This window comes from Danio aesculapii, chromosome 2, assembly GCF_903798145.1.
Source record: "Danio aesculapii chromosome 2, fDanAes4.1, whole genome shotgun sequence".
Taxonomy (NCBI): Eukaryota; Metazoa; Chordata; class Actinopteri; order Cypriniformes; family Danionidae; genus Danio; species Danio aesculapii.
In genome coordinates, this window is record NC_079436.1 from 22,396,529 (window position 1) to 22,416,217 (window position 19,689).

At 37.5% G+C, this 19,689-nt stretch overlaps 1 protein-coding gene across 1 annotated transcript; it reads right to left on the reverse strand.

The window, feature by feature from the left end:
- Positions 1-677: 677 nt before the first annotated feature.
- znf644a (zinc finger protein 644a) lies at positions 678-19,413 on the reverse strand. Its single transcript, XM_056474778.1, has 6 exons — positions 19,311-19,413; positions 10,403-12,983; positions 7,279-7,812; positions 5,584-5,709; positions 5,130-5,232; positions 678-1,627 (listed from the first exon to the last, which is right to left on the reverse strand). Exons 2-6 carry the CDS (start codon positions 12,957-12,959, stop codon positions 1,435-1,437), a joined length of 3,513 nt encoding a protein of 1,170 aa, XP_056330753.1. The 5' UTR covers positions 12,960-12,983; positions 19,311-19,413; the 3' UTR covers positions 678-1,434.
- Positions 19,414-19,689: the final 276 nt, after the last annotated feature.

Genomic DNA, 19,689 nt, shown 5'->3' on the forward strand with positions numbered 1-19,689 from the left:
ATGCTGCGCTATCCCATGATGCCCCGCTAGAGAATTCATGAATGGGAGTGGAGCGACGCAACTTACGCAGATAGGTCACGTGACCATGACAAAAGGCCGGATGTAGTACGTACGAATTCCATTCATACTACTGACATTCATACTGTATAGAACATACTTTTATAACTACCGAGTGGAACATTTAAATTCAAATGCAGTACCTACTGAGTAGTAGGCAGTTTCGCATACAGCCATAGTCACGGCACAGCGACGTCCGTCACATTTACGGGCCTCTTGAAATATTTCTGTTGTGTTCCAATGTTTTTGAAAGTGTTGTGAGAAAATGCAACGTGTTTGCATTGTGAGAAAATGCAGCACGCTTCATTAACTTGTTTGAGTTGTGAGAAAATGCAGCACATTTTTAATGTGTTTGCTTTGTGAGAATTCTGTCATCATTTACATATTCTGTCAAATGGATGAAGATCTTTTCGCAATTTGTTGGCATTTTTTGCAATTGCACGTTTTCTTAAATGGCAGCATGTTAAGTTCTAGCGGCCAAAGTAATACATGCTTCAGAGGGCTAAATTAAGTTGCAACTAACACATTTACTGATATTCAATAAACATGGGTGGAAAATGACTGCTATCCTTAGCAATTGTTTATGAATAAGCTGTGAATAGTCAAGCTCAAAACTTAGCATCCCAACAAGCTGAAGACGACGAAACATTTTATTCTCAACAGCAAAAATGTTTATACCGATTTACATTTTTCACATAAATTACCTAAAAAGGTTTATACAGAAGAAATTTGGGACTGTAAAAAAAAAAAAAAATGGCCTACACGAGTAACAGTTAATGTTTTTTTTGTTGTTTTTTGCACATGTGGTAAACTTACAGACCGCAGATAAAAATCAAAACCAAAACGGAAATGGTGTAAACAGGGAGTAATGACATGCATACCGTCTGCTAAATATCAATAAAAACGGGTTGTTTCACATAATGACTGGTGTGTTCGCAGGAGTCAAACTTCTGAATCAAGTAAATCCATATACTTAAATGGTACACATATGCATCATATGTGCAACTTCCAAATATTATCATGGTAATGGTGTAGATGCTCAAATTAAAATGGCTTGTTGTAAAAATCCACATACAGAAAACGATTTCAGGTTTTGTAGAGCATAAATCTGCATTGACAGATTAAACATGAGAAGAATCTGAGGTAAAGGTTGTGTTTGGCGGCGGGTTCCACTGAAATCTCAAGTTCCGCCACCGTCCGTACGTTATTTGACCATACAACACCAGCACAATGTAACAATATCTAAAAGGCGACCTGTGATAAGATCCTCATCGAGATTAAAAGTCCCTTACGGATGGCGGATAAAAAAATTTCAATGGGAACTGAAACAATTTACACGAGTGAGATTCCGAGGACGAGCTGTGTGCATTCCTGGGCTCATGAGGATGTTTGCATCACTGAGGATTGTGCGTGTGGTACTGTGTTGGGGCAATAGTCCTCAGGGAAGGAGGTGACTTCCACCAACCCTGCTCCTGTGTGCGGTACAGCTGTATTCATGATGTGCCTCTGTAAATGTTTGATCCAGTCCTCCTGCACTGACAGAGGGCCCTGGAAGACTAGATCACAAAACCTGCATGTGCAAATAATTACACAATGGATTACAATCATGTACTGGCAATTGTGGAAAAAACAAGAAATGAAAAATATATACAGTTGAAGTCACAATTATTAGCCCCCTGTATATTTCCCCCAATTTCTGTTTAATGGAAAGAAGATTTTTAGAACACATTTCTAAACATAATATTTGTAATAACTGATTTCTTTCATTTTTGCCATGATGACAGTACATACACTAACCGGCCACTTTATTAGGTACACCTTACTAGTACCGTGTTGTACCCACTTTTACCTTCAGAACTGCCTTAATCATTTGTGGTATAGATTGCACAAGATATTGGAAATATTCCTCAGAGATTTTGGCCCATATTGACAAGATAGCATCACACAGTTGGGGCAGATTTGTCAGCTGCACATCCAAGATTCGAAACTCCCATACCAACACATCCCAAAGGTGTTCTATTGGATTACGATCTGGTGACTGTGGAGGCCATTTGAGTACAGTGAACTCATTGTGATGTTCAAGAAACCAGTCTGAGATGATTCGTGTTTTATGACATGGCACGTTATCCTGCTGGAAGCAGCCCTCAGAAGATGGGTGAGTGATCATAAAGGGTCAGCAACAATACTCAGGTAGGCTGTGGCGTTGACATGATGCTCAATTGGTACTAATGAGCCCAAAAGTATGCCAAGAAAAAACACCCCACACCATTACACCACCACCACCAGCCTGGACCGTTAATACTATGCAGGATGGATCCATGCTTTCATGTTGTTGAAGCCAAGTTATGACCCCTACTATCTGACTGTCACAGCAGAAATCAAGACTCATCAGACCTAGCAACATTGTTGTTACAATCTTCTATTGTCCAATTTTGGTGAGCCTGTGCGAATTGTAGCCTCAGTTTCCTGTTCTTAGCTGACAGGAGTGGCACCCGGTGTGGTCTTCTGCTGCTGTAGCTCATCTGCCTCAAGGTTTGACCTGTTGTGTGTTCAGAGATGCAATTCTGCATACCTCGGTTGTAACAAGTGGTTATTTGAGTTACTGTTGCCTTTCTATCAGCTCAAACCAGTCTGGCCATTCTCCTCTGACCTCTGGCATCAACAAGGCATTTGCACCCACAGAACTGCCACTCACTGGATATTTTCTCTTTTTCAGACCATTCTCTGTAAACCTTAAAAGACGGTTGTGCGTAAAAATCGCAAAAAATTAGCAGTTTCTGAAATACTCAAACCAGCCCGTCTGGCACCAACAACCATGCCACGTTTAAAGTCACTTAAATGTGATTGGCTGATTAGATTTTGATTAGATTAGATTTTGCGTTAATGAGCAGTTGGACATGTGTACCTAATAAAGTGGTCGGTAAGTGTAAGTACGTACATAGTACAATACATAGTATTTAGCTTAAAGTGTATAATAATAGTTTGTTCTGTAGACAACTGAAAAAAATATTGCTAATGATATTGACCTTAAAATGGTCTTAAAAAATGCTTTTATTCTAGCCAAAATAAAACAAATAAGACTTAAGACTTTCTCAATAAGAAAAAAAAATATTATCGGAAATACTGTGACAAACACCTTGCTTTGTTAAACATCATCTGGGAAATATTTAAAAAAGAAAAAAATGTACAGGAGCGCTAATCATTTTGACTTCAACTGTATATAATATAAAACTATGGGGAAAAAATAGACCACTTAAAAATGTTGAGTTTCTCTGCATTTATGAAAAAATAAAAATCGATCTAAACCTTTCATATGTTTTTTCGTCTTTAGAATACAAATTAAGATGTTTTACATGAACCCTAAACATCGAGCTCCCTCATTCTTTATAGACAGATACCCAACTCAGAAAAATACAAAAAAAATAATCCTCAAAACAGTCCATGTGTCTTCAGTGTTTAATCAGAATATTATTAATCTATAGCTGCGTCCCAAATAGCACACTATGCACTGTGTACTGATGCACTTACACACTCAACAGCATAGTATACATTTGTAGTGTTGACCCAATTGGAACACTAATGTTTTTTTACCAAGCGGAAATTCAAACCGTTTCCCTGATGACGTTTGACGGTTGCCAAATTAGTGAAATGAATGACCAAACTACTAAACAATACCTGCCATGAGTATAACCACATTCACCATCGGGAGGTGGTTTAAATCCCTTTAAGAGAGGGAATTTTGCTTTCACAATCCAAAATAAAAAACGTAATCCAACATGAGCGTCCAATAGCTCTGCCTCTTCCGCTATGCAAGCAAAGCAGCGGCCGTTGAGTGCATGAAGTGTTCAACATTCCACACTTCATTTTACTGGGTGAATGAGTGCATCATCCGGGTATTTTAAAGTGCACTAATTATTTTTAAGTTTAAGTGTGAACGCACTACTTACACAATTTATACTAGAAAACGGCATAGAAAAGTGCATAAGTATGCGATTTGGGACGCACCTTAAAAATATTTTGTGTGCACATAAAACAAAAATAATGATATTATTCAACAGTTTCCACTTTCACTCCACTTCAAATTGCGTGTACATAAAACCATGTAGGAAACTGCGTCTATTTATCACTCACGCACCTCTACATGAACTGACAGTTTTAAAGATTGTATAGGAGGAGAGAATCCCACCATTTTTATATTTATTTCAAAGTGTTTTCATGTCTAAATGAAATGAAAGCACAGAACAGATTCACATTTAAGAGCAAGGGGCGCCCCTGGTGGTTCGGCGGTATAGTTTGCGTATAAGGAGGATCGGATCAACTCTTTAATGTTTGTTGCCACCCTTCATAGAAAGTTTGAAAATATGGGAGAAATACAGGAAATACCTTTGCCGAATGATAGCGGGACAGAAATGTAAAATACAGGAGACTCCCGGGAAAAACAGGAGGGTTGACTGGTGCTGTTTTGAGGATATTTTCTGTTATTTTTCTGCACTTTTTTTAATGGAGAATGAAGGAGCTCTCAGATTTTTCTCCTAAAATATCTTAATTTATGTTCCAAAAATGAAGAAAAACGAAGGTCTTAAGGTTTGGAACAACATGAGGATAATTAGACATCAAGAGGTATTAATAACATAATTTTTATTTTTGGGTGAACTACCCCTTTAACCATAATTTTCACTTTATTATGTCAATTTATTATGTCAAAATTGTCTTCCTAATTTCATTTAGATAATTTATTTATATTTTGCATGTTTTAATACCATGTAATAATACATTTACCAAACCAAAATACCAAAGCTTTAACTACAAAAGAGTTAAGAGATCAGTCACTGGTGGAATAACTGTTGTGTTTAATCAAACCAAATGAAATGTGACTCTGACCAACTGTCTTTTATATAGCAAAACAAGTGCTTTACATTTTATTTTTAATTGAAGTTTAGAATAAATGTTATAATACCATAAGAGAATAATGAAAAACAGCAAATCTGTAGAAATTGAGAATTTTAAATTGTGTCAATTCCAGTCTTGTATATTCTAATACATTATACATGCACTTATAATATAGAGGTTACCTGCAAGTAAGTCTATAGATTTCCTCTGGATTGTGCATCATTGAGTAGGCTTTCTTCTTTGACCAAGGTCTTGCTCTCTGCTTTCTCTGTTTACAGTCCAAAGCTGCAATAATACACAATGTTTGTATCAGAAACAATACAACCAGGCATTTAACAAAAGCACAACATAAGCTTTTGACCTATCAAAACATAATGAATTAACTAATGAGCATTTACTGTATTTTACCTTTATTAACATGCCCACATGTGATCAGACTGTAAATGAGAACTCTATGATAATATTTCTACAATGAATAATTTTCTGCAAATGACTGATCGTTTGGCTAAAAAAGACTCTTGTTTGTTCACAGAGTAAAGCTGTATAAAAGCTGTATGATATGAAAAATGATGATATTCATTTACAAATAAGGTCTGAATAAGAAGCATTTACTCAGGACGAAAAAAATCGACATACTAGCACCATCTTGAAGAGCTTTTCTCTTTCTTTGTGAATATCCCCTCAGATGATTGGAGAGACTTATTCCACTGTGGAAGCTGGCATTACAGTGCATACACACATTTCTTTTGTTGTCACCTTTCTCTGTAAAAAAAGAAAAAAGAACATATAAGATTAAACATATACAGTCATTACAGATGCTGTAAGACAGGGGTGTCCAACACCGTTCCTGGAGATCTACCTTTCTGCAGAGTTCAGCTTGATTAACCTTGATTAAACGGACCTGTCTTTATTACTAAATGCTCCTTCAGATCCTACATAGTTGGTTTAGATGTGTTAAGTTGTGTTTTAGCTGAGCGCCTGCTATAAGGCATTCGTGCACTCCTCAGGGTCAACAAGACCCTCATCAGCGGATCATTTAGTTGTGATCAGTCTACATTTCTAGAAGCCTAACAAAAAATATAACCATTTAAAAAAAAACATTCAGAAATAATTACATCTTCCTCAATTCATTCATTTTCCTTCAGCTTAGTCCCTTTATTCATCAGGGGTCACCACAGCGGAATGAACCGCCAACTTATTCAGCATACGTTTTACATAGCAGTTCCCCCTCCAGCTGCAACCTAGTAGTTGGAAACATCTATACACTCTTTTTCACACACAATCATACGGTCACGGTCACCAGCGATCATAACTCCCTAGATCGCTGGTAAGCATTCACTTTCACAATATCCTATGGACTACAAATCCGCCATTCATGGACTACATTTTCATACATGCACTCCGTTCACAAACACACATGCTTCCTCATTTTGACTGATTACTCTTGCACCACCTGAGGATTGTCAAAGACTGATTACACACACTATTTAAACAGCACACACTCACTTCCTTTGCCGAGTCTTGTTTTCTGTAAAGTGACAGTACAACACGTTTCCCTTAGTCTTGTTCCTCCGTGTTTTGATCTTTGCCTGGTTTCCCTTTCTCCTTGTCTGCAACTTGTCTACCGACCTCTCGCCTGTTACATTTGACCATGATTCTGGACTGCCTTTATACTTCTGTTTGCACCTTTGTTGACCATTGCCTCCCTGACTTTGAATAAACCTGCACGTGGAACATGCTAACTCGACACAGAAATGCCAACTGGCGCAGCCAAGGCTCGAGCCAGCGACTTTCTTGCTGTGAGGTGCCACTGCAAACCATTGAGCCACTGTGTCGCCACAGATTACATTTTTCCTATTCAAAACGTTTATCATTTTTATTTAAGATACCCATAATTGACTAATGATAAGAGAATATTTATCTTATTTATTTTTTAAACACCCATAAGAATTTCATCATTTACATCATTTTTTTGAAACCTTTAAGGCAGAGACTGATTTCTTTTGCTATAGTCAAAACAAAAGTTTCACATTTACATTTGAAACTTAAATTATTTTAATTCTTAAATCTTTATTTGTCCTTTTAAAACAAAGTTCACCTTGTTATAATAATTTTGCCATTATTTACACAAATGCTTATTCTTTTTATTAACTTTTAAAACAGAGTGAAAGTTACACTTAAAATTTATATTATTATTATAATTTTTTCTCTCAGTTTCATGTTTGAAAACATGAGAGTTTGGTCAAATATAAGAATGCGAAGTGACAAAACTTTCATTTTGCATCGTTTGGCCTATTTTACAGGTGACCACTGAAACAAATGAAACATTACCTCCTGGTGAACTTGGCACTGCTTTGCAAGTGTGAATTTCAAGGCCACAGTCTTTGCCTGAAGATAAAGAAAGAGCCTTTTTTGCCGTAAGAGACTGATGCTTTGCTTTGGCCTCTTCGTGTGCTCTTCTTTTCTTCAAAATACCAATCAGATCGCTTGGTGGTGAGCCTTTATTAATCTCCAACCTTTTTTTCTCCTCCTTGTCATCTTTTTGTCGTTTGACAGTGGATGCAAAGGTCAGTCCGTTACTCAACCTAACAGGATAGAAAGTATTGGTGGTGCGGCACTTCTTTTCAAGAACCTGCAGCTTTAGCTGAAACTGTTTCTTATCGCGCATCAATTCTTTCAATATGATCACTGGAGATTTAGACGCGGTGGAAGTGGGTTTGCCCAGTCGCTTTAGGTGGCCTCTCACATGATTGGACAGCCCGGTCCTATTGTCAAACCACTCCCTACAGAGAGGACAGATGAGCTCTGTCTGCTGGCAGTCAGTGGGCAGCTCTGCCGGATGATCAGTCTGAGACTTGTCCTCCTCTGTCAGGATCAGAAGGCAACAAAGAAACCATTTGAAATCAGCTTTATTTACAGCATTTGCATTTATTATAAGCCAATTTGTACAGATCTAGATAGGGTACACCAGCCTGAATTCTTACACCACATTTTGTTTGGCAATTAACAAAAAACTTTGTAAAATCTATCTTTTAAGTAGAAAAAGAAACCTGGATACCAGCAAATTTGGGCTTCCATAGCAAGGAAAATGATACTAAAGACATGCAAGATGTAAAATAATTGTATATGACTAACAATTTTTAAAAAATGAGGATAACAGAATTTTTATTATTGGGAGAAACGTGCCTTTAAGATCTGTTTTGTTCTCCTATTACAACAACTTTTATGAATGTAAACAAATTCAATAAATGTGACCAGCATGGTGGCCTCAGGAAAAAAAAAATTACTCAGAGAAGTGAAAGATCACTCTGGATAGGGCACATATTCCTTTATTTATTTAAATAAAATAATAAACTAATTATATAGATGTAAATGCTTTTTTAAAATTTGATTTTGTTTATACTTTTGTTCACTATGCTTCAGCATAAAAAGTATCCTATCCTGAGTGTGATCACAACAGTTTGAATTAAACTCACACATGAGCTAATGCTGTTGCATTACTATCCAGGATAAGCAAAAGTATGATTTTGTTGAACAATACAACACATGTGTTCATTCTCTCCATTGTAAACCAACAGCATCAGTTCATGTGCAAGTTTAAATGAAATTCTGTAAATAATGTTCACTTGTGGGGGCGTAAACTGAAGTAATTGTTCACCCAAAAATGAAATATCTGTCAAATAATTACTCATCCTCATTCCAAATGCCTAAGACTTTCATTCATCTTAAGCAGTGATGGGAATAACGGCGCTATAAATAAAGGGCATTACTAACGGCGATACTTTATTCAGTAACAAGTAATCGAATGAATTGCTATTTCACCTGTTACAATGCCGTTGCCATTACTAACAATAATATTCACATTCCTATAATTAAGAAAACTGAAGCAGTTTTCATGTGAGCAGCTTTCTTTCAGCCATAGGATCACTCTTTCTCTGGGGTGTGTGTTTGTGTGTGTATGTGTTTGTGTTTTCGGGCTGGGACACATAACCAGCCAGTAATAATGATTGGTGTGTCTGTGAACGTGGTGTAACTGAGAACATGATGATTGGCTTAGATAGAGTACATTTCTGTTGTTTGCCAATCAGAGGCAGGGCAGTGCGAGTGTTCACACAAAAGCACACGCACAGTCAGTCGCACACACCAAGGACCAGGAGAAAATCTAACAAGTTCAAAGGTAGCTTTTGCAAACTGGAAATGTAAGCACTAGTTTCCAACATTAATATAGTGTAGATTAGTCTACAATGTTTAATATTTATTTTATAGTCATTTGACATATTAGATTTTTTTTTTAAATATTGCAATAATTACTTCTCCTGGTAATTAGTTACTTTTATAATTATGTTACTAACTAAGTTACTAGTTGTAAGAACTATAACTAATTTCTCTTTTAAAGGAACGTGCCCAACACTGATCTTAATAATAAATACTAAAATATATTTTATATAAAAACCGAGAGCCCTCCGATCCTCCATAGACAGCAATCGCCCCACCTTGTTCAAAGTCCAAAAAGTTACCAAAATACATCTTCAAAATATTCATGCGTCTTCAGTGGCTGAATGGAAACTTTATCGAGTATGAGTACATACAGTTAAAATAATTATTTTCTTCAGAAGTTGCAGCTAGAGTTGGGTTTCGTTTGGGGTTATTCCGAAACTGGTGCTAAATCGATACTTTAAAAATGGCCTTTAAGTTAATTTCATGAGCCCTCAAATTTCTTAAGTTTGACGTGTTTCCCCCCCCTTACAGGAAACTTTTATAAAGCATCTGTTGCATGTTGGTGTGTCAGAATCCAATGTAAAATATAGCCACACTCTGGTTTAAGCAAATTAGATAAATGTGATCATGCTTGTTGATGAAGGTAGTCGCTAGCCTGATGCGCTGTACTGCGCACTTTGCCTTCAATATCTAAGCAACAAGAACAAACTCTTAACAACCAACCATGGTGACTATATCCCTCAAAGTGGTTTAGAATTAAATGTTAAGAGATGGTGTGACACAATGCGTACTTATGTGTGCCTTTGATGTACCCCTAGATGATTCTTACATCCTTGTCGGAGAACCAGTGGCACCGAAATTAGACACTGAATTAGTGCACACAAACATATTCTTGTAGAGTGATAATATTCTGATTGAACCACTGAAGGCACATGGTTTTTTTTGACAATGTTTTTTGGCATTTCTCTTGAATGAGTCTGGACCATTGCTGTCTATGGAGGATGAGGGAGCTCTCAAATTTAATTTAAAATACTGTCATTTGTATTATGAAGACAAACGAAGGCCTCAGGGGTTTGGAACATGAGGACAAGTAAATAAAAACTTTTGAACTAACCCTTTAACAATGAATCTTCCTTTATGGGAGTATGGTGTCTTTAATTAAATTAAGTAACAACCAGTCTAGAAAACTCAACAGAAGTACAGCAAGAAAGTCAGGAAAGTAAATTAAAATTTTCACCTGTTTTGACTTGCGGCAGTGCTTGTCGTCGAACTGGAGGTACTTTGTCAGAAGCTACTTTAACTGCAGATTTAACTGGAGCACGGCGTACTTTCAGGCCAACTCTGTGCAAATGACCTCTTATATGATTAGAGAGGCTAATTCCTGACTCAAATACAGCAGGACAGTACGGACAAGACTTCAGATCGGTCTCAACATCTGAGCTCAGTTCAAGCTTTACAGCTGTGATTGGCTCTGAGATATCTTCATCCTTGAATTCATCTTTGACAGAAAACACCCTTGGAGAACTGTGATTTCTCTCAAAGTGACCAGTTGAGGCACCAAGACTCGCCTTTGAAGATGAAGACCGTCTTTTCACAAATCGAGCATTAGCATTCTTGTCAATTTCACATTCTTTAGGTCCAAGAGCATCATTAGAAACACTCAAAATGTCAGAATTATTGATCAGTACTTTCCTCCTCCTAGATGCTTGAGGTTTCTTAAATTTCTGCCTACATTTTGGGAAATCTAGAAGAATATCTTGGCCTTGCATATTGTGGAATGGAGTTGACATTTTTCTTTTGGAAGGCGACTTCTTCAATATTTGCTTTTCCAAACCTAAATGCGTGTAATTGGTGTTTCCAGCATCTTCTGAGCAGGAAATATTTACATCAAACTTAGAAGTTCTTTTAGTGTTCCCTTCTTTAGAATGTGCTGATCTTTTCAGATATTTTGTGGGAGGTGAACTAGTTTCAGAGAATGTGGTCTCGCAATTGAGCGAACTGTCAAGAAACTCTTTTGTACTGCTTTCAGCAGGCTCCTGATGAGTGTTGATTTCTGAGCCACTCCGGTCTCTACGTTTCTTTCTAGATAAAAGTGTGTGGATTGATTTGTCAAGTCTTGATTCACCAACACGTTTTTTCCTCCGTAGCAGACCGCACTTGCCATTGGACAGGTTCTTGTCTTCATCTGGTGCCCCGAACTTCACTAACAATCTTGGTGACCTTGCTTTTGGTTTTGCACATGATGTAAGAACATTGCAAACCGAGAACGTCTGTTCAGTTGTAGGTGGTTCTTCATCACCACTGTCAAGTGAATGAGAGTATAGCTGTTCTTCCTCAACATGATTTCCAACGCTGTTTTTTGTTTTTCTAGAAGGGGAGTAGGAATTTATACATGGTGATTTATTGACTTTTCGCTCCTGGAATCCATCTGATTTCCAAACAGTATGATCAGCACCAGTGACGCCATGTTTATGATACAAATGTCGTCTCAGTTCATCTTCATTCATTTCAACAAAATCACACTTATTACAACTATAATACCGTTTGTCCTTCTCATGGGTCTTAGCGTGTTGCACAAAAGTGTTCGGACAGTTTGTTCCAAAAGTACACTGGGGGCATTGCAACTTTGCATCTTTCCCTTCATCCTTAATTTGATGGAACTGATTTAGTTTCTTTTCCTTGTCCTGGTGAACACTTATATGATTTAACAGTGAACTCCGATCATAGTAACACTGTCCACATTCCTTGCATATGAACGGCTTTGAGCTAGTTTTGTCTGTATTACATGTGATTTGACTTTGTCCTGGTGATTTGTCTTTAAAATCGCTGTTTTGTTGAAAAAATGTAGGCCCCTCAGAATCTGATGACAAAGTTTCTCTAATCGATCCCATCTTTTGAGCCTTGTTAATAGGTTTTTTTGCTGGTTTGGGAAACAAGTGTTTGACAGCCTCAGCAGCTCCATTTAAATATTTGGTGTTCTTCACAATATGTGACTGTAGTTTGGATGGTTTCCTTGGTGAACGAGTTTTCTTTACAGGACTAAAGTCTGTCGGGCTATCTTCACCAGGGTGATCTCGTTTTGTATCAAAATTCAAATCAGAGAAGGGGTCCTCTGAAGGGTCAACTTTTAGCACCAATTTTTCTTTACGTCTCCTTCTTTTATGAACAACAGGTGATGGAACTCTTCTTTTATGGTTGATGGGTGATGGAACTGGTGACAGTTTTTCTTCAATTTCGAGACCATTATCGTCATCCCACAAGAACTTCATAAATTCTCGTTGCGGATTCCAGCCAAGGTCATTACCATCATCATAATTATCTAATGAGGCTTCTGGAGATTCGTTATCAAAGCCCCATATGCCCCTATTTTCAACATCCTCTGCTGTCAATGTTTGCCTTATTGTTATTTCCCCCTCTTTTCTGAGTGGATCGGCTCCTTCAAAGTGGACATTGGTTGTCACAGAATTCTGAGCATGTAATGATTTCGGAAGGAATCCTGGTACATTTTTTGAAATATCCAGCAATATTTCATCTGATATATGTGGTGATGTGGATCCATTGACGTAAGAAGCCTTGGCTGGTCCATCTGAACAGATGGAGTCCATGAAACTAACACTGGACAGGAGGTCTCCTTGGTCACTCAGCAGCTCCATGGTCTCGTGAAGACAATGCACTGATGGTCCTGATGTAGTTCCCTCTACAGAAAATGACTGGTTGTTCAAAAGGTCCTGAGAGATGCTTGACATTGAGATGTCATTTTCCTCTACATTGGCACTTTCTTTTAAAGCAGACATTCCTAACTGTCCTAAGGACCGTTTCTGGAGACAAAACATAAAATAAAAAAAAAAGATGATCATGCATGTTATACATATCAATACATTTTATCACATTATTTACAAGAATGCAAATATTGAAATATTACAGATGTCCACAGACTTGCATCATACAAGCTTAGACAACATGACAGTAACAGCCAAAAGAATGACATCAAAACCCAAAAGACTAATTGGCCATAGGTTCCCTAGAAATTTGTGTACTGGAAATTAGAATGGGATTCATAAGAAAAATGCCATCTACAGCAAACATCATTATTGAAAATGTGAATTTTTAAGTCATGCGTGTTTCAAAAATCATATGCTTTTCATAAGTAACTAGATAATAAAATTTCGGGGCTTAAGACAAGTAAGTTACTGTAGGCTTGTAATTAACCCTTAAACCTATCAGCAAGGCATATTTTCCTTATCTGGGCAAAACCGAAGTATACATCTAAATTAATAATTGGCCAATTTATCTAAGGTACAGACAATATTATGCATTCCTAAAACTCTCAAAATAATGGGTCTCATTCATTAACCATATGCACACACAAATATATGTATGAAATGTACATACGGACGTTTTTACTAATAAAGTTTGAAATGTAGTCAATAAAGTAAGAAAATTATTGAAATGTTTAAAAACAATGTTCCTCAAAGAAAGATAGGAAAGATATTTCACCTTCAACAGTGAATAACATAATTAAAAGATTTAAGGAATTTGGAGGAATTTCAATGCGTAAAGATCAAGGGCGCAAGAATAAAGCTGTCAGTAAAAAAAACTGTACTGTGCCAAAAGTAAGCCCCATCTTAAAAGTGTCCAGAAGCGCCGTTGACTTCTCTAGACTTGGAGGCATCTGGGATGGACCAGCACACAGTCTATCTATTTTTGATAGAAATGGATATATGCTTCACACCAAAGAAGAAAATTATCATCCAGACTGTTTCCAACAACAAGTCCACAAGCCAGGGTCTGTCATGGTATGGGCTTGTGTCAGTGTCCTTGGCAAAGGTCACTTCTGTGAAGCACCAATAATGCTGAAAAGTGCACAAAGATTTTGGAGCACAATATGATGCCTTCTATTTCAGGGACGCCCATGCATATTTCAATAAGACAACGCAAAACCATATTCTGCACACATTACAAAGTCCTGGCTGCAGAGGAGGAGGGTACAGGTCCTTGACTGGCCTGTCTGCAGTCCCGACCTTTCTCTAATAGAGAATGTGTGGTGCATTTTAAAGCGTCAAATATGACAATGACTTGTTTGCAGAAAAAATGCGAAACACTTCATCACTTGGTGTCCTCAGTCCCTAAACATTTTTGTGAAAGTGTTGTGAAAGGGAAGGGCAGCATTACAAAGTGGTAAATGCTTTATTGTTTTGAAATGTGTAGTAAGAACCAAAATTGAAATCTGCTAAAGTTGGAAAAAGAAAACTCTGCATGAAATGCATCGCTAAGCATCACAATTGATATTGTGTGGTTAACTAGCATACTGTAAAAAATGCCAGGGCTAGAATTATAAAATACACAGCGTTCTGCTCTTTTGACGAGTTTTTTCTAAGTTAAGAAAAATGTAGTGCATTTTACCTCACATTTTCAAAAAAAGAAAGTGTGTTCCACATCCAACATTAAAACCTTCATTACCCTTAAAGTTCTTTTTCTTTTGTCTCATCGCAATAATTATGAATTCCTTTTATAATTTTCTCTGGACAAGTGACGCTTTGCGGAAAGCCATTATATACTGTACAGCTGGCATGGGCATGGGCATGTATTATGCAAATTATTAATGGCGTAGATCAATGGTTCTCAAACTGGGGGTTTGAAAAATGCACCTTTGTACTTGAAACGCAGCACACAGGAACAGTTTAAAACTGTTGTCATGTCAACTTGCAGCAGTAAACAAAGCCCGCAATGCTTGCCCTGCCCTCGCGCTCTTCTTATTAGCCCACTGCTCTAGAACTGAACGTGAATGGATTGGTTAAAATCAGCTGTCAATCACTCAGTCAACGCCTCCTCCTGTCTTCAGATGACAGGAACTAAAACCACGAAATGTAAAGCGCTAAAGATGAGAGAATGAAAACAACACTGACAGATTTTGTCTTAGAAACACCTAAAGCTACAAATAATGGCACATCTGATTACTGATCATGCTGTGAACATTAATCCACCATCTACACTTTTCGAAGAGTGGATAAAAGACTTCCATCGGCTTCAAGTCCGCTATGAAAATAACTAAAGCATTCACTGTAAAGTCTGTGGGACGGAATTTTCAGGTAACTGTTGGCCACATCTACACATTTTATGCATGAGAGATTCTGTTTAAATCTTCATTTAATCTCCAGATGCTGTCAGGGAGGAGGCATGTCCTCTCAGTTTCACGTTATTTCGGATGTACAAAGAGAATATGCGTGGGATTCTGCGTACGCAGTGTTTCATACATCTGAATTTTTTACTGCGTGCACACATATACAGCTTTGTGCGTACGCAATGTTTTAGAATGAATTCAACGCAAGTCTTTGTACATGAGGCTCCTGGTCTCGAAAAAGAACATAACCTCTGCAGTTTGGCAGTATTTCCTTTGGCAGTTTGGCAGTGTTTCAACCGAACAAGAAGGGAGACGTGGTAAATACGAACTAGAGGTCTGCATTCCCGCTACAGTACTGTGGGAGCCACGGGACCCCACCAGATTTCTTGCGGTGCAGGAATAACTTTCCGAATAAAGCGCGGGAGCGGTCGGTAACTCTGGTGTAATTTGAACGGGAGCGGGCGTGCATTCCAACAGTATTGCTACCGAGCACACGCGCATCAAAGTGGATGCTGTTTATGTGTGTGTGTGTGTGTGTGTGTGTATGTATGTATGTATGTATGGGTGTGAATGAGAGAGAGCGTCCCGTGCAGATCTCTAATACGTACAAGACAAACAGATGACCGCGAACCTAAGGTCGCATTTACGGTATTCAGTTTTTGAATGGTTTAGGCACAAGCCAACAGTTTGGTGACGCTGTCTGCGGCTTACATAATTTTTTTTTTATTATGCACGGTAATACCGGAAACCGAGGTAAAATAGGGAGGAGGTTTGACGGTATCAAAATTTGGATACCGCCCAAGCCTAGCGCAAGCCTAGACCCACGGCGCATGGCTTGCGTGTTGCCATGCATTTATACTTCTGCGTGCTGTTTGTGTCGCTCTGCAATAATACTTCCGAAACGCTAGCTGGCTGTGAGGTTTTTATGTTTCTCTGGATTGAGTTTCTTCGCTGGTGTTTTGTTTTTTCTGAATGCTACCTTAATGTACAAGTACCTTAAACTTGCTCATTCTGAGGCGGGAACCAGCACACGTGCAACAACTTTAATCATAAGGTAAACACAAAACAAAACTTTCCACCTGGAGCTCCTTCACGGGACTCGACGCTTGTAAACATTCACCCCAAAGGGTTCGCGTGGCCCTCGGCCCTCCCACACTCATCAGCGAGACCAAGCAGACTCATCACAGAGCTTGCACTATGCGTTGTTGCAACGTGTAGTTTAATTTTTTTGAGAGCTGCGCATCAGCGCCGGCGAGGGTTATGCGATCACACGTAGGCTGTGCCAGACCATACGCATGCGCTTGATGCAGAAATATAAATCTGCCTTTACAGTGACATCACTTGCAGACGAAGAACACGTGTCTGAGAGTGCATGCCTGCAAGTCTGCATGCAGACACTATTGCAAATTTCATCACCGGGGCATTTTTTACTATAGAATGTTCACTGTACCCATAGCTTATAGAAGTGCTTCGAAATACTATATGTGCTTTTGAACTAGTTACGTAAACAACTATTGGTATCACCGAACGATTATCTTAATATCATTATTTTCCGATTAAACGTGTTAGCACATGAGTGAATTGTTTTTGCTGTCTTTAGTAGTTTGTTGTTGTTTTGGTTCCATTTCTTGTCCAACTGTGAAATAACAGTCTGACTCAGTACTGACACCATGTGGACAAACTGAGTAGTGCAAAAAACAACACAAGGCATGCAGTTCTAATTCACATCACATGCATTGTGCGCAATCTTGGACCACCTAAACCAGCTTAGAAACAATCAGTCCATGTAAGAAATTGAACATTATTTAGAATAATATTAGCTTTATTCCTTAGCCTGGTCAAACAGTTCCTGGCACATGTGCGACTGTAGTTTAAGTTCTTTCGCTTTAATGACGAAAGCGCAAGAGCACAGGCTTGGATGGGAGATCAGGTGATGCAGTTTGTTGATAAATATTGGTGATTGCACATGACCTTGCACATGAATATTTATATTGGTGATTGCACATGAAACAACAGAACTACATTCACACTGATGTAGCTAATAATATCATAAATAATGTTTTTTACACTGACCTATCGTTTTGCATCATCAGACCTGTGTGTCATGAGGTGCCATCTCGATTGATTTAGACTCATTTGTATATGTCTATTTTTTATCTAAACACATATAACCATTCACTGCCATTAGGGTTGGGTCAACAGACAATGCCATCGTCAATCACCAATGCCAAAGTGGTCGACATTACTCAACCCTAACTACCATCATATGGATAACCAAGAAAGTCACCTACATCTTGGATGACCTGTGGGTGAGTAAATTCACAGGAATGTATAGCGTTATAGCGTTAACCAAGCAAACATGTAATAGTGGCCAATTTTTGTGCCAATAGAAAGAAGTCATTTCTACACTAGTACTGTATGCTCACACATATTTCTTCTTCTCAGCTATACAATAATTTATTCTTCTCTAATTAAATCACACAATGGACATGAACCAAAATCATCTGCTTGTATTATTCTCAGAGTCAACTTGGGGAAAACAATTAATGTTATAATATAATGAACAACAGTATACATTTGTTTACATTTTGTCAAAATATAATTAAACACAAAGTGCAAAGTGAATTCAATGTATAACTTTCATGGTTGATATTTATACCTGGCTTGTGTGTATGATATTTTAAACATTATAAATGTAGCTTTCAGAAATGATCTGATGTGCTCCAACATTAGGCACATTCAAATCAAGACTGAAAACACATCTGTTTAGCTGTGCCTTTAGTGAATGAGCACTGTGCTATGTCTAACAGATCACACCATTATGTGATTCTTTTCTTTTTCATTCGTTTACAACCCGTTTTAATACATTTTAATCTGTTTTAATCATTTTCTTTTCTTGTTTCATTTATTCTAGTTTATGTAAAGCACTTTGAATTACAATTGTGTATGAAATGTGCTATATTAGTAAACTTGCCTTGCCAATGTATAATATTATAACTAGGTCCTAAATGGTTTTAGTTATACGAACACCACCAATTAATATTTAATTAATATAAAAAAATATATTAAAAATTATAATTAGTTATCTACCTAATTACAGCTGCTTTTTACTATTGCCAGTAAACAACAGTGCACACTGCACTTGACAGCATGGTGTTAACATCATTCAAAATCAAAGCAAGTTTCAACAAGTATAAATTTAGTAAGCCAATCAATCCCCATTGTATATGCAATTCATGGTAAAGTTAAGCACCCTAGTTGGTTGGCCTAATATGAAAGTGGAAATCACACTCATAACTAGACAGTAGTTCAAGCGTAATGTTAATACTGTAATAACACATGCATTATGGCTGATATATTAGATGAACAGGGACACTAATTATAGGAGCTACAATCTGCATAAAAGGTATGAAGGCTGCAGTTTGCTAATTTGCAGTATGACACATGCACAAAAAATGCACAGAAAAACATATTAATACTACACAAAAAACAACTAACAAAGAATAGAAGTAATCTCTTCAGTCACTTCTCTTCATATGGAAATGCTAAGTAAATCACATGGTCTGGGAAAAGTACCTTTAGGAAAACATTTATGTTCTAATGTGTTAATAACCCGTTTACAGTTAAACAGTTATCATTATGTTTTTGCTTTGATCCAATTAATAAAGTGCATATTCTGTTTTTTGTGGATCACGTTAGATTTTTGCATAATTAGTGCTTCAAAAACACCAAAACATGACTTCAACCCAGAAAACCAGTTTAATCACAAACAGTATTTTTAATAATTCAAACTTTAAGAACTTATCAAGATTTGCGTGCATTAATAACTTAATATATATATCCAATATTTCTGTTTAGGCTTTGCTGTTGTTACTCCATACTATGAGAGTGTGCTGCTAGCAAGGTAGCAATCCAGCCCATTATGTTCAACATCAAGCTTAAAACCACATGTCCATAGCTAAATATTGGGGGCATGTAGGTGGTTTCTCATTTCGCTATTGTTGGCAAATGCATTTTAGCCTACCTTTCTGCAGGTGCGATTGTGGACAATAACACTGAAGTGTTATCATTTCATTTTTGCTCGCTTAAGCTTTCCATCTATTGCGAAGCCGCCATATTTGCTTGATGGTCCACAGACAAAGGCATTGCGTCTCATCGAGGGGGACTCTATAAACTTGACAAAATGTCCTTAAAATAGTGTTATTATTATAATTGTATACTAACAACCACTAATTTATAACATAAATGTAATAATCAAAAACACGCCTTATAAGTTTAATCGGACAAAAATGTAAAAATTGCGTGAGTCACGCAAATAATTCCCCCCAAACAAAAGTTGGACTAGTCCAAATAGGTGGCAAGTAGAAGTACTGACGGTAAAGTGAGCAGAAGAGAAGCAGAAA